The sequence below is a fragment of the Trachurus japonicus genome, chromosome 16 (genome assembly GCF_045865225.1).
Source record: "Trachurus japonicus isolate A0001 chromosome 16, Traja_1.0".
In the NCBI taxonomy this organism is placed as follows: Eukaryota; Metazoa; Chordata; class Actinopteri; order Carangiformes; family Carangidae; genus Trachurus; species Trachurus japonicus.
Window position 1 is genome coordinate 15,535,114 of NC_140922.1, and position 15,573 is coordinate 15,550,686.

Below are 15,573 nucleotides of genomic sequence, written 5' to 3' on the forward strand. Positions count from 1 at the left end.
GCAGTAGCAGCAGCAGCAGCGGTCGTAGCTTTCTATATCTAAACACCGGGAACTCCCTGTGAGACCGCGCCGAGGGTTAAACTCCATTCTCACTGTTGCCTAACAACGGTCACGTGATCCAAGTTCCATACCACATGATCGACTCAGAGCGGGTCACGTGATACACAGCAGCCAGCACATAGTCAGTCCACAGTTGACCAGCAGCAAGTTCACACATCTCCACACTGAACTGAACATGAGGTGAGTTTTAACAAATTAAATGTCTTTTTGTGTGTCAACTTCAAACCGTTACGCGGCGTCTGTTTTGAAATGTGAGTGACCGCAGTGTTTTAAGATGCACGCACCGCTGATCAGGCCTTGTATCATGATATGCATTTTGTAAACAATGACAGGCTGCTGAAGGAGACTCTGTGTCTCCTGTTACTGTGGGCCTGTGTGGACGCTGCTGCACACTCGAGGGGCTGCTCGTCGTTTTTCTGCCGGAAATCTCACCGGGTCAGCGGCCTGAACGGAGTGGACCCTGGGTCTCCTCTCTTCCTCACTCCCTACCTGGAGAAGGGTGCCATAGATGAAGGTAGAGGAGCACTCACGTTACACAGCCTAGCACAGTCATCGATCACAACAATTATTACATTTGTGTCTTTGCTCTTCCAGCCAGGAAACTGAGTCTGGTGGGAGATCTTCCGGGTGCCAATGTCAAAAGCTATGCTGGGTACTTCACTGTCAACAAGAAATACAACAGCAACCTCTTCTTTTGGTTCTTCCCAGCCCTTAAGGTAGACTCACACTTCTCCTTTGCAACAACAATAAGGGACTTTCCATATCACAGATTGCCGAAAGTGTTGCACTTGTTTTCTGTGGAATGCAGATTTATTGTACTTGGTGTATTTTGACTGTGCTGCCTCAGTCAACATGTGATAAGATAGGCACCGTGTGTGTTTGGTCAGCTGCAGCACAGAAATGCATCTATCATGGAGGGATTTGTTTTGTGGGGAATATTTCACAATCAAAACCAAAGTCTAAAACAAAGTATGAATAGCCATCTTTTTTTCTTTTTTTTTTAGGACCTTAAGGAACATAACCTGCGTTTCATATTTCAGTGTAGTATAGTCAAATGCTATTAGCATAAATGAACCTTGTATCATGCAATTCAACTGAGACCGACATATTACTGGATTCGGTACTTGTGTTATACCTTCCACAGACATGTTTGCATTATATTACAGCTAGTAAAATTCTTTATTTCAGCCTGAAATGTCAATGATTGACTGCAAAGTGATAAAAGGCGCTGTTGATGTCTGACATATTTGAACATTTGACAAATCTACAGTCTGATAAACCCAAATCTGATTTAATCCTAAACCTGATGCCATTTAAATCACCAATAGGAACAGTGATGTCTATAAAAGTGCAAAGTGTTGTTAAATTCAGTTTTACCTTTGTTAATGAATTTAAGTCTCCACAAGGTGGAGCTGAGATCTCAGACTTTCTCTTTGCACTGATATGTCCAACAGCCGAGCCAGAAGAACGCACCGGTCCTGCTCTGGCTGCAGGGTGGACCCGGTGGCACCTCCATGTTCGGTCTCTTTGTGGAACATGGACCATATGTGGTTTATCAGAACTTGACTGGTAAGAACAGCAGATGTTAACTTTGTAATCCAGATTGAATAAAACCTGTAATGGAGCATTATTTGGATTTTCTGACCCATGCCTTTTCTGTCTCTGCAGTTGGTTTCAGGGACTACGCTTGGACAACCAGATATTCAGTTTTGTACATTGACAATCCAGTATGTATTCTACTCTCACATCAAAACCAATTACATGAAAATGTAATTTATCCTTTTTTTATGTGCACAAACATGATGAATGATATTGAGGAAAGGCTTGTTTCATTTATATTTTTACAGGTTGGAACTGGTTTCAGCTTCACAGACGATGACAGAGGTTTTGCCCAGAATCAGGATGATGTTGGCAGAGATCTGTACAGGTAAAACACCGCCATCCAACTCTAGCATGGTCATTTTTGCAGTTGAGCCTTTTAAATGTAGTGTTTCATTGTTTACTGACTCTCTCTATTTCCTCCTTAAAGTGCTCTAACACAGTTCTTCCAGATGTTTCCTGAGTATCAGGCCAATGAGTTTTATGCAACTGGAGAGGTGAAGTGTTTATTTTCTTCAAAGTATTAGAATGATACAAATGACATTTTAACTTGTACAGATTCTGAATATACCTAATGACCATATCTTATTCTTAGTTACCAGTTTCATATAGACCAAGAATAACATTTCACACTTAGTAACAAGGCCATAATATAATCTGCCAATAATTAAGACGACCTCCCTGAGTTACTGTAAATGTGTCACCATGTAAACTTTTCTCTACCTCCACACAGTCTTACGCAGGGAAGTATGTTCCTGCCGTTTCTTATTACATCCATAAAAACAACCCCACTGCCAAGGTGAAAATCAACTTCAAGGGGATGGCGATCGGTGATGGGCTCTGTGATCCAGAACTGGTGCGTGACTGAAGTGGTGTCATTTGCTTCAAACCACATCATCTTGATTTATGAATTCCTCCAGATTTTTACTTCATCCTCATTTTCTCATGCTTGATCTAAAGTATAACACTGACTTCCTTTCCGTTGCAGATGCTTGGTGGCTATGGTGAGTTCTTGTACCAGACAGGCATGATAGACGAACACCAGAAGGAGTATGTTGTAAAACAGACGGACTACGGGGTTGAGCTCATCCAGCAGCAGAAGTGGGTGGAGGCTTTTAAGGTAAGAGCTGCTGTCTGGTTCTTTATGCATGTCAGTGTCCGTATCATAACTTTCTGAAACAGTTAAAGTTGTGTATTAAATCTTATTGTGACTGGGATGACATTTCTATCTCCAGGTTTTTGACAGCTTGCTTAATGGAGATATAGATCCATATCCCTCCTTCTTCCAAAATGCCACAGGCTGCACCAACTATTTCAACTACATGACATGCCAGGTACTTAGAAACACTAACAAAGCTCAAGGCTGCATATGTGACTTTCTCAGAACAAGAACTTCTCTAAACTATACATTTGTGTTCACCACAGGAGCCTGAAGACCAGGAGTACTTCTCCCAGTTTGTGACTCTACCAGCAGTGAGACGCGCCATCCACGTGGGGAACCTGACGTTCCACGATGGCTCGGAGGTGGAGAAACACCTCGTGCAGGATGTTATGAAGAGCATCAAACCTTGGTTGGGGGTTCTTATGGACAACTACAGGGTGAGCAACGGAGAATAATTGTCCACTCCAGTTTGTCTGTATTTCACAATAGATTCAGAGTTGTTTGGATTTATTTATTCTCAACTCCCTTGTTTCCTTATGTCCAGGTCTTGATCTACAGTGGACAGCTGGATGTTATTGTAGCTGCTCCTCTGACTGAGAGGTTTCTGCCTACTGTCAACTGGACTGGCGCCACTGAGTACAAAACAGCTCCACGCTTTCACTGGAAACTCCAGCCCTATGATACAGAGGTGGCAGGTTATGTCAGACAGGTCAAAGAATTTTTCCAGGTGAGCAGAGATCCACGACTTTCAACAACAGTATGAGAAATCCTCCACGCAAGTTTGTTTTCAAGTCTTTTTTTTCTTTTCTAAATCTCCTCTCTTGTTCTTTAGGTTGTCATCCGGGGAGGGGGACACATTCTGCCTTACGACCAACCCGCGAGGTCCTTTGACATGATCGACAGATTCCTTTCAACAAAAGGCTTCGTATGAGATGTTCTAGTGTTAAAATGCCGCTGATCAAAGCACCTCATACCTTAAAGAGCATACTCTTCATCAGAGATTGTTGATTTGAAAGACTGATTGTCACATCCTATGTAAATCAGCACATTCACAGGTTTGGTCGACATCTTTTGCAGCTGATTTTTTTTTTTTTGGCATTTTATCTGAGGTGATATCTGGTTCAGGACTTTGGACCGCAAATGAAATAACTTCGCCTTGATTCAGACTTCTGCATTGCTGCCAATGTTAAGGAATTTAACCAACAATAGTAAAAATCAAATAAAAGCCAAGTGGCAGCGCTGTCTGATTATCAGGCTCAAGTTCAATGAAAAACATTCATGTTTATCTTTGTTGGGATTCTGTCAAGGGGAAATGCACTGTAAGCTTGTGTTGCAATCAGTCATTGCAGGCTTCAAGATCAAATGTAAAGGAAAAAACATGAGAATGACTTGAAATAAAATAGTTTTCTTTTCTAAAGGTGAATATTTTGATATTCTGAGAAGACTGAAATTAATTTTTGCAGCCATTTCCTCTTTTCTAACTGAATTCTGTGCAGCAATTCATACCTGCTTTTTGTCTGGTCAGTCAGCAAAATGTACACTAGGGGTCACTGTGCTACAAAGAAACTCCCTTTCATAACTCAAACTCAATAACACTGCATAATTACTCCAGGCATTTAATGTTCTTTCATAAATACATGTTGAAATGTCAGATTTTCTGAACTAGGGTCCTTAAAACATTGTAAAATGACTCAACACCCTAGGAAAGCATAGGGACCCTTTGCTTTTTGCAAAAGCACTATGCCCATAACTTACAGCAATACCGAGCAAGGTGTGTTATTTCATTGTCATAAAGCTGAAGTGACATGCTGCAGTGTGTCTGTTGCAATTGGCATTTTGACCCAGTGCCACAAAGATGTTTGTGTACTGAAGTTAACCGCCATGTTATTTCATCAGGCAACTATCAAGCTGTCTAGACGGTTCAATAATTAATGAGTATTCTAAACCTTTAAAGCATCTAACTATTTAATGAGCAGTTATGTCTTGAGGACAAGCATCGGAAAATGCTGACGATCATTTGATTTGAACATTAGTTTAATATTTCATGTCTCTTGGATCATTGTTTTTGCTTCGCTCATCAACACAGGACCTGACTGCTGTAAAATCATATCAGGTAGTTGTACGTTACAGAACAAGTGCTTTATTTTTCATACCGTAATGTAACTGCAGTGATAACTTTTAACATCTGTACAAATGCAAAATAAAACAAAACGGAGACAATGTCGTTACAGACACACAAAAAATGTACAAAGTTATGCAGGTAAGAATGGATTTCATCAGTTCATTACATATAAACAATTTATTTAAGCGCTGGAATGAGCCTGGACATACAACAAAAGGCAACAAGTGCTATGCAAACATTATTTACACACATGTACCACACATCTACTCCCTTCAAAAAGAAAGGTGGTTGCATTACATGTACAGGATTACAGAAATCAATGACATTATGTACAATATTTATAGTTTTAGATTTAAAATAATAGTTATAATTAATGTGTGGTCATTGTTCTCCACCTCACACACAAACCCACACAGACACACTTACACTGCACTTCCATCTGTCCTTTTTGTCTGCCTCTACAGTAACAAATGTCTTTTACTAAACCTGGATTCACTGTCAAAAATGGAAGTAGAGACGCTACAACAGCAACATTATCTGAATGATTCCAGTTGAAAACGTTTTGAGGTTGTTAACCATATTTTCACATGCAAGAGGTTAATTTGGAATGGTCTAATAATCGATATATGGTTTACAAAACAACCAAAATAAGTCAAGCTTCAATTCAAAGGGTTGGTACGACAAAGCCCTTTCCAAGAGAATCGGTGTCTTCGTCTCAACAACACACATACATTACTGCACACACAGACTCCACGGTGAAGACGTGGCATAAACAGTCCGAATGCCTCAATAAAAACTTGGATTAACCCATTATGAGAATAAAAAGCATTTTTCAATTCACATCCTTCATCTTTGACAAAATTAGGGCTGGAGTTGAGTTTTTTCCTCCAGAATAAAAAGGGCACAAAGTAAATATTAAAGGGTCCTTAGCTGAGCCTCATCTGACAATACAAGCTCTAAGTTCCCTTTTTCAATAGACATGTGTTGCATGCCAGGCACAGTCTCTCTGTAAAGCCAAACACAGTTAAGTTTCTCGCTGGTGTGTGAAAAAGGTTGGGGTGGGGATCACTGAGAATTACTCGGACCTTAATATGGCTATTCTACCCTCTGGCATGACAGAGGACAAAGTGCATAGACAGCTCTGCGATCACTCCACCTGTCAGTGGAATGTATTTCATCCATCCTACTGTAAAACACAGTGCATTATGGTCATCATGCTAATGAATCGACATTCCCGGTCATAGAGGAAAGAGGGAAAGAAAAGAGGAGTCATGGTTGACTTGAAAAGGCATTAAGTTTCAAGGCTGGCAGTGAGATAGAAAAGGTAAAGCCTGTATTGTTATCACTACATACATCGCCAATGTGAAATTCAGAGGAGCCTGAGAAAGAGAGAGGAAGAGAATGATGGAGAGGTTGGAGGTCAAACAGATCTTGGGTTAGTTTTCTCCTTGGTGAGCTGGTTTTGCCCTGCAGTAACGCGCAGCAAACATCTACGATAAAACAAAAAGAAGTGAAGAACTATGATCAATGCCTTGATTGTATTGAAGAAAAAGTGACGACATTTACGGTGATCAAAAAAGGTTTTGTTGCCTACAGTAAGCCAACAAAAGATTTTAGGAAATCTTCAGGCACATTGTGACATTTTGGAAAGCACAGGCATTAACTATTCCCCTTTAGAAACTGCAAAACACTTGTCAGTTGTGTGATGAAAAAAAAAAAAATCATGCTCAGTCACTTTCTTGCTCTCTTTTTGTTTTTTGTTTCTTTACATACCCACTGAACTTTGTTCTGCAGAGAAAGAAGGCAAAATACAAGCACATAATATACATAATTCACATGCACACTCTAAACTATGCAGACGTACGCAATCAAAAATGTTATATTCATATGGAATTGGAATCCAAAAATGCGGATCCAGACGCGCAAACAACACACAAAAAGAGGCCTCAATAATTAAAGCTTCAGTTGGTCCTGGTGAGCGGAGGAGTGTGTTTCAACTCCCGAGCTGCCTCACTGGTATCACAGTGCACAGTTCTGTAGCTGTAACAGCACCGTATGTCCTCGGGACCAGAGTGGCTTGGCCATGCTGATCATAATGTGGACACACAGTAGAGAAGATGATCAATACTCTGATGTATTGCTTCTATTTGATCGTACGGTACTTTCGCTGTCATGCTGTGTATCATAACACTCTTTGAGAATACCTCTGACAGGGAAAAGGTTAACAGTCATATACATTTCTAGAAAAAGAAAAAGGGTCGTTACACCTGCTTGCATATTCCTGTCCTCGGGACATCATGGCAAAAGGTTGACTTTGTTTCAGAAGACAACTTAAAGGCAGCAACAACCCACTCACTTATTAGTCTTCTGTATGATTACACATGCTACACATACACTCAACATACTGTCCACATGTGACACAGAGAATGATTTGACTCATTATTCAGTCCATTAGGCATACAGAGATGTAAGATCTGCTTATAGAGATGACGGTCTGTGGCTTATGTCTCTTTCCACTGGTTCCATGACCACCATGGTCCATTTTGTACCATTACATGAGATTAGCAAACCTCGCTTTCTGCTACGCACAAAAAAAAAGCAGATTAAAAAAGAGGCGACAAACCATAGAACATTTATGTGTTAATAGGGTTGGTCTATAAAAATACATACTGTAGCTACTGTATAAAGAACAGCCTCAGAGGCCTTTTGAGGTTTTTCTTGATGGAGGGAGAGGGGGCAGCATGTGCAGCCGATGACCCTCAGAAAGCAGGGGGGAGCAAGGGGGGGGGGCAGTTCGGGGGGCCACAGCCGGGGGTTATAGTCTCTCTTGTCCCTAGTGGATGGGGTTAATGTCTGTGCGGTGGTTGGCTTGCCCGTGCACATTGCTGCCCCCTACAGTCGTGGTGGAGGTGGTGATGGTGTTGTGCTGAATGACTTGCTGCTGTGAACACGCTGGCACTGGACTTCCTGCCGGACTGCTCTCTGGACCTGAGGACACAACAGAGACATCACTGAGGATGGACAACATGTCAAGAGAGTGTGAGTGTGTGTGTTGAAGTGCAAATGCTAGTAACTTCAAAAGTGCACAGAGAGGCTTCAATTTATGATGTGAAAGTAAAAATAAACACAAACCAAACCATGTTATTGTAAATAGACAGCTTTATTAGCAGAAAATAAATTTCAAACAAATGATACACTAATTTCACACCTAACTTCTCACCTGTTATCCTCTGTAATAGGCCATGAATGGATAACACGAAAATGGAAAAGTGAATCACTCAACTCCGTAAACAAGGCCTGATGGATTTTGGACACACTGAAAGTGGCATCTGTACACAAGCTAGACTCATCGATGAAAGTCTCCCAGCCCAGTCTGGGAGTTGGCTCTCTCCTGTATAAAAGAACCATTCAGCCAAAGGGGATGTGAGACTTATTTTCCTGTGCTAAAGCCACACAGGGAGGTGCCTTATCCTAATTGCATGGAAATGTCACTTGTATCCGTATCAAAGGGTGGGACTCTGATGTCATGCACGGCTGAGGCACAGTCCAATAATCATTTAGATCCTGGGGCATCCATGAGAAGCTGGATGCCAACCTGCAGTCTGTGACGTCTTTCTCACGTTGTGTCTCGACTGCCTCTGTGCACTGAGGTGCTGTCAGATGGAAAAATAGGTCTCATATGGGATTCAGACTAACTCCCGGCCCAGGCGGGCTACCAGAGTGTGCAACACCCATATGTCAAAGGAAGAGTCCTGCGGCAAGCGTGGGAGCTGGATACCAGCACATAGGAGCGAAGAGTTTTGGCAGTTACTGAGTGTCCATCACAGTTTGGTCTGCAGAGTTCATAGCTTTCCTCTGGCAGGACAATCACAGAGCATTTCCACTGCAGTGCTATCTGCGCCCTAGAGCTAAGGCACACAGATGAAGGTGCGTTTGTGGTCAAATTCTCGAATGTGTGTGTGTCTGTGTTTATGTTTGAGCTACTCACTGAGGTAACCTTGGGACTCTTTCTGCATAGTGGTGATGGGACAGTCCTTGTGTGTGAGGAGAAGCTGCTTGAGTTGGGTCACCTCGTTCTTTAGCATGGTCACTTCATTCTGAAAAACAAACAGGCATTTATTAAAAACATCCCAGGAATCCACATTCAAAACAGGCTGAAAGTATCAGTGTATCAATGACTATGATCGTATTACTCCCAATATAACTATCGTTTTTTTCCATTTTGGATTAGCATTGAGAATTCATGAAAAAGTTGAGCATTCAGTTGCATTATGGGAATTGTAGGATCCAGTGCTTTTGGAGCTTGAGTGGTATTGGGTACAAGATATCTCTCATCTCCTGCTCATGTGAAGTTTACCATTTGTTTTTAAATGTATTTCTTGTAGGTCCCTCAACTTAATGTTGCAGTGCTGAATGCTGAGATGTTCCCTTTAAGGTAATTTATAAGTTTAACATAATATTTAAATAATTACACATTTATTAAACAAAATTCCAGATGTTATTTTTTATATAACATACAATTAATCTTGTCACGCTCTGCTATTCATGCTTTAACTCCATACCAGTCATCGTACCAGTTCACCTTTCATCAATCTTGGTAGTAAAACAGGATATTCTATAAAGGTCTTAGTAAGGAACTGATTTAGAAACACATGTTGACTGTGGAGAGTGGGAGCAGGTGCTGTGTGCAGATTTACAACCAGAGGTTTATGAGTTTGTACCTGAAGCTGCATGTTGGTCTGAGTGAGCTCTTCTGCTTTCTTCTCTAACGACATCACCCACACTTTTCTCTTCTGTCTGCATCTTGTTGCTGCCGCCCTGTTTCGCTCCAGAAACTTCCGTCGACGTTCGTCCGGATCCTCGTCCACCACTCGCCTGCGCCGTCCGCCGCTGGGGGGCGGAGACTGCAGGGTCTGCGTGGGCTGCATCTGCTGGGTTGCAGGTGACATCTGAAGCATGCAGAAAAAAAAAAAGCATCACTGAGCATCACTGAGCTCTTTGATGAGACACCTGCTGCCACCGGACCAGACATGTAGCTGTGCTGACACCGGCCTGGAAACAAGCCAGTCACCTGTCTGCTAGTGTTGCCACTAAACAAGCATCCATACATTACCTCCTACAGCTATTCCATGTCTGGCAACTTCCCCAAAAACAACATCTGGCCGTGCCACGTGCCTTGTGAGCCAGGCTGTGGGTGTCAGGAGTGACTGAGTGAGTGAGTGACTGGGCCGATTCACCAGCCTGCCCACCTTGTTAAGGAGGTGTCGGGAGGCAGTTTTCCAACGCCCACTTCCACTCAGACTAACGCCACCAGACACAGTCAAAAGGCTTGTTTCTAAAACCTGAACATGCACTGACAGATCTTGACATATCCTTGGCAAGGTCAAGTGTTTTCAGTCTTCAGATCATTACCATTTTTATGAGAACCATGGAAAATACAAGCGGCTTTAATGGCCGCTGTGCATACAGAGTGTTGTTTTAATGCCTTAATGGTGCCTTTAGAACATACAGTGACTTGCATATCCTGATCTCGGACTGTCCTTCACCCAAAATGATTGGCACTGCAGAGAGCATTAGACAAAGCCGGGACAGACTGTCTCACATCATTTTATTTTTTAATGCTGTGACTTTAAAACTTTCAATTAAAATTAAACCAAACATATTCACAGCTAAAATGTTCCAGGCCTATATTAGCCAAGGCTGTCTCACCATCAGGACCAGCATGTATAAAACATCTTCTGCACCTGGAGCATGCGGTGGCCACATAATGGCAGCCTGGCGGTGCAGCAGGGTGTGGAGCATAGTTTCCAAAAGACAGTCCTTAGATTTTTATTTTATGACACCCATTTTATGGCCTCTTCATGACCCTCTCCCTCCATGGCGGGCATCTGACACTGACCTGTAGCTGACCAACCTCAAAGGAAAAATTACCTTTAAGATGGTTGCCAGGAAACTACTTGGCTTTGTGGCTGCTCTAAGAGAAAATGTGTTTGTCCACTGACTTACTGTGTATTTGAAGCATCATTACAGCAATACGTCTTTACTAAACCACTAATAGCTGACTTTTAAGCTGCTCAAATGCTACTAAAGCATCGCGTTGCTTTAGTCATGGTACATATACAGTATGAGAGGTTTTATTGTGCAGTATAGTTAATGTGTTACTGAACTTGTGGCTTTGCCTTCAGACCATCTAAGAGCTTCTGTTGTCCTGGCGATGGACGTTGCTTACCTGTGAAGCAGAGTGCATTGGAGGGTGCGGCGAGGTCTGGTGCGGGTGACCGGGATGGAGGTGGGGGTTGTGGGAGTTGTGATGGGGGTTGTGTCCCTGCGGGTGGTGGTGTCCAGCCTGGCCGTGTCCCTGGTTGTGGTGGTGGTGGCCGTGGTGCTGGTACGCGTGGGGAGGCGCTTGAAGGTGCTGGTGCGGGTGTGAGTGCATATGATGGTGGGCGCTTTGCTCCTGCCGCGATGACATCATCTCCATCATGTGGCCCATGGAGTTCATGTTTCCATTCGCGATGGCACCAGGGTGGTGTGAAAGTGCAGCCTTCAGCCTCTGAGTGAGCAAATTGGACACGAAAATGTGACATTTGACAATATTCTCTTGGAGTGTTTTTTTTTTGCTCTTTTAAGTTTGTGCTCTCATCTATGAATGTACTGATGATCAGCAGTTACAGAGCAGGTTCATGTGCTGACTCTCAGGTGATTAATAGCTTCATAAATCCATATGTCAGGAGAACAAATCAAAGCCACTTAGACTGTCCTCTGTCTCTCCTTCAGTCCTGTCATTTTCCCTCTTTACCTTCCATGATTGCCATCGCTCCAGTCCCTCCTCTTCATATTCCTAATAGCCTCTGTGTGTGTGCGTGTACGTGTGTGTGTGTATGGAAGTCTGCCTGTGTGATGAGCTCCCTGGCGAGGTGCAAGGTGTGTGACTGCTCTCTCACTGTTGACCCAGCAGGAGGCTTGTTGCCTTAACCGTGTGGTCTACTTAGCCCAGACTGCCCTGATGTGAGTGAGACCAGTGAAAGAGAGGCTCAGTGAAGGTGCACTTGTGTTCTCCGTGTTTACTGAATGCACCTCTTCTCAAGAGACTGTTTTTCTGGGCATCACATAAAGACGAACTTGGGACCAGAGAAAAAATCATAACCCAAACATACAAGTGCCAAAATATGCATTCAGGCTTCATGTGTTGTCCACAAACCTAGACAAAATAAAATATGTCTGCACCCTTACATGAATTATTTACATTTCAACCGCTGTAGAAATGACGGGTTGAGAGAGTGTTGAGACTATTCGACTTTGATTAATGCACATCTTTTCACCAGTGGCACACTGCTGATGTGAATTAATACATATTCTTACATCCTGCCTAAAGTCATGTATACTAGTTACTTTTAACGAAAAGTTAACAGCAAAACTGAAAACAAAGGCATTCGTTTCAAGGCTACTGTTGTGAATTCCACAAAGTTTTCTATTCTCTTTCCCAGTGCTCTCTTTCCTCTCTCTGCTCCCTTCCCCCTTCTCCCAGCTGCTGTCAGTAAGTCCACGCTGTGTCCAGGGCTCCATATCTTTTAACAACCTTCACATTCATGATTCCCACAGGGAATGGCATCCAGCTGGTCTGGATCACAATGCTAGGACTCAACCAGAGCACAACATCAGCTCTCCTCTCCTCTCTCACACTGTCCATGAGCAGAAAGCTTTTTACCAAGAGAGAGGAGACACAGGAGTCAAATAAATCATTTGTAAAATGGGACAATTAAAAAAAGAGCCTACTCTGCTGCTTTGTGTTTTATTTTCAAATTAGTATTTCTGGAAGGATTTGCTGGTAGTGTGTCTCCTTTACTTTCTCTCAGAGAACTGCACATGAAACCGGCAGAGAAAAATTACGACCTTGTCGAGCCTGTTTTGGCTGAATTTAGTTTCTGTTTGTCATACCAATGGATGCCTGACATAGTGACACAGCACTTGGTTTCTCAAGCTTAATGAATTTGTTTCTATCTGTTGGTCCTACATTATAAAATGCTATTTTAAAGGCTGATCCCCATCTGTTCAACCCCAACCCCAGCAAACACTTTATTCACTGCAGCCTCAGCAGCACAACTCTCAGGGGCCACAGCCCTTCCTCTTTGTGACCAGTGAGACAGGAGTTAAAATACCACACTCTCTACACTAACACACAGCAGGCAGCCTCAGGCCTGCAGCTGTCCGCAGCATCACAGCTATGCTGAGACTTCCTGAGTGTAACAAGTGGCAGTGAGAAATCGTCATAGTGTTAGACGCTACAGGATACATGCTACATGTTACCTGCTATAGGTTTTAGAGTTGGATACGTGCCAGCACACAGTCTCAAATGTAGAAATAAACAACAAGCTTACATTCAACACACAAACTTAAGAAAAGAAATGGATTTAAATGAGCTTACAGGTATCCATCACAAGTACTGACAAGGACATATTCGGTCTATCACAGGATGCATTCTGAGTCTGACAGCTCTCACTGAAGCTCTTCCCTTAAGCCTTCAGCCTGTCAGTCACCGCCACCGCAGAGGTGAGGCCCACCCCTCTTGTGAAGGAGAAAACCAATCAGGGGTTGACAATCTCCTGCCACTCAGTCACAGAACAGGCAATCACCTGAATGAACATAAGTCCAGGACGCCTGTCTATCCCCCGTGCTTTGTTTTTGTGACCCTTGTAAACCTTGCACTGGTGGTCTGTGTGTGGCTAAGATGCTCATCTGGGGCTGGAGCTGAATTCCTGACAGCCAGGCACCAGGCAAGAAGGACAGAGAGGGTAAAGGAAGGTGAAGGGGGGCAGTAAGAGAGAGAGAGAGGGAGGGAGGGACAGAGAAAGACAGAGAGAGAGAGAGAACAGGGGTGAGGGGAGATTAGATGGCTTCTAGTGTCTCCTCCCCACACACACCATCAGCCCAAGACAGCAAGTGCTCATTTATCAGTGTCTCTGAGAGCCATCCAGCTGGCAGCACAGGGCTATCTGTTTATTAATTGAATTAGCCTGCATCCGAAGAGGCCCGAGAGTGTCAGAGTACACAGGCAGGTCAAAGAGCTGAGAGGCCTCTGCACAAGCCTTAGTGGAGATAATTTTAAACAGGATAGCGAAAAGAAAAAGAAACGAAAGGAAACAAAAGAAAAGCACTATGCATGATCAGAGAACTGACACAAAACACATATTTAAGATCATGCAGGTCTTTTTAAACTAAATGTGATGCAGCACAAGTTGACATTCAAATTGAGTTGTTAAACCCAAGACAATATACATCTGTAGCAAAACCCATTTAACAAACAGACCCACGAGATAAAAATAGATCCAGTAAGAAAAGACAGCAGACTGCTTGAATAAAGTGGCAGCGACAATCTCAACACACGCAAGGAAAACAACAGAAAATAATGAATGAGCTGCAGTACATTACCGTGATGGAAGCTTATTCCTGAAGCTATCTGCACAAGTGCCTGCTACTGCTCCATCTGGAGTTGAGACACAGCTCAGTTAAACCCAGCTCGGGCCAAAACTTAAGTCTTTGTATCCAGAACCACAGTGACGCAACTATGGGACGTTAGCAAAGCGATGATGAGCAGGCTGTGATTCTCAAACACCTTCATCAGCTCCCTAATGGCTCTTTAACACATGGTTGTATTTCCCCAGACTGTGCTAAGCACAAGAACTTAATCACCATGTGCATTTTGCTCTAATAACACACACATACGTATACATTTCTCCTGCAGCAACATGGCCACCACAGAAAACAGTCATTAAATCAGTGCAGGTGTTAGCCTGTGGCACTGCAGGACGCTCACAGATGGGTTGGCATAGTCTGTCCCACCGCTGTCTACTCTGGTGTTGCTGAAAACTGCAACAACACAGCAAATACACAACAAGAGGATGAGCGGTCAATGACACCACAGAGACGTGGGCAGCTTCTCCCAGGATGAGTCTATAAACGCTCAGACTATATATCTGTAGTCACATGCATTTGACACCACATTTCATGCATTCTGTCAGTGTACTGAAAGTAGTAGAGCTATTGATTTTCCATTGTTAAAACACCCTGCCTGATTCAGCCATATTTTGCCCAGAGGGGAACTATCTCGTCTCAGACCTTTGCCCTGTGACCTGTCCACTCCCACTCCTTTTTTAGGCTTCTCTCATTTATGTGGTTTCAAGGATACCAGGTAATCACCCATTAATGATATTTATTAATGGCTGCTTCCTCTCTGACACGGGGCGCTTTGAGTGATGTCCCAGTGAGTGCTCTGGGCACATCCTGAGATCACACTCAGGTTTCTCCTCGCCAGATGACTTCATATCTATTAACCCTGGGAGGAGAAAGCAAGAGCACGGAGCAGGTACAAAGGGAGGAGACCACGCCTGCCTCAGGATGGGTAAATCAAACCCTGTGAGGTCAGGGTGAGCACTTTTATGCCCCTTAAAAGTGGAGCAGTGTACTACCAGGGGACCTGTGTCCCTCTGGCGCCTTACGGCAAGTTAGAAAGATTTAACCAGTCTGTGGAGTCATAGTTTATGTGCAAAAAAGATCACAGTTTCAAATGGAGATCTTCTACTTCACATTAAGGAGCCCATGAAACATTAGGGCTTCCGTCTGTCTCTGTCAG

General features: G+C 43.2%; 2 protein-coding genes across 5 annotated transcripts in view; one reads left to right on the plus strand and one right to left on the minus strand.

Moving 5' to 3' along the window:
- Window positions 1-170: 170 nt before the first annotated feature.
- cpvl (carboxypeptidase vitellogenic like) lies at window positions 171-4,063 on the plus strand. Of its 2 annotated transcripts, XM_085801985.1 has the most exons (13): window positions 186-240; window positions 393-574; window positions 655-776; window positions 1,515-1,629; window positions 1,729-1,787; window positions 1,908-1,987; window positions 2,090-2,156; window positions 2,393-2,515; window positions 2,648-2,779; window positions 2,895-2,993; window positions 3,085-3,258; window positions 3,366-3,548; window positions 3,654-4,063. In XM_085801985.1, the coding sequence occupies exons 1-13, from the start codon at window positions 236-238 to the stop codon at window positions 3,750-3,752; spliced, it is 1,440 nt and encodes a 479-aa protein (XP_085658111.1). In that variant the 5' UTR covers window positions 186-235; the 3' UTR covers window positions 3,753-4,063. The 2 variants fall into 2 exon arrangements, with proteins under 2 accessions (XP_085658112.1, XP_085658111.1); XM_085801986.1 differs by lacking the exon at window positions 2,393-2,515 and having other exon boundaries at window positions 171-240.
- An 875-nt stretch (window positions 4,064-4,938) lies between these two features.
- The window catches only part of creb5b (cAMP responsive element binding protein 5b), a 44,373-nt gene continuing 33,738 nt past the window's right edge, over window positions 4,939-15,573 (minus strand). For 2 of the 3 annotated variants that reach the window (XM_085801982.1, XM_085801981.1), the window contains exons 8-11: window positions 11,173-11,496; window positions 9,665-9,892; window positions 8,932-9,040; window positions 4,939-7,931 (exon numbers count right to left, since the gene is read on the minus strand). In XM_085801982.1, coding sequence (XP_085658108.1) covers window positions 7,777-7,931; window positions 8,932-9,040; window positions 9,665-9,892; window positions 11,173-11,496 — 816 coding nt within the window. In that variant the 3' untranslated portion in view covers window positions 4,939-7,776. Of the gene's footprint in view, window positions 7,932-8,084; window positions 8,852-8,931; window positions 9,041-9,664; window positions 9,893-11,172; window positions 11,497-15,573 lie in introns of those variants that run through there. The other variant, XM_085801983.1, reaches the window with a different exon arrangement.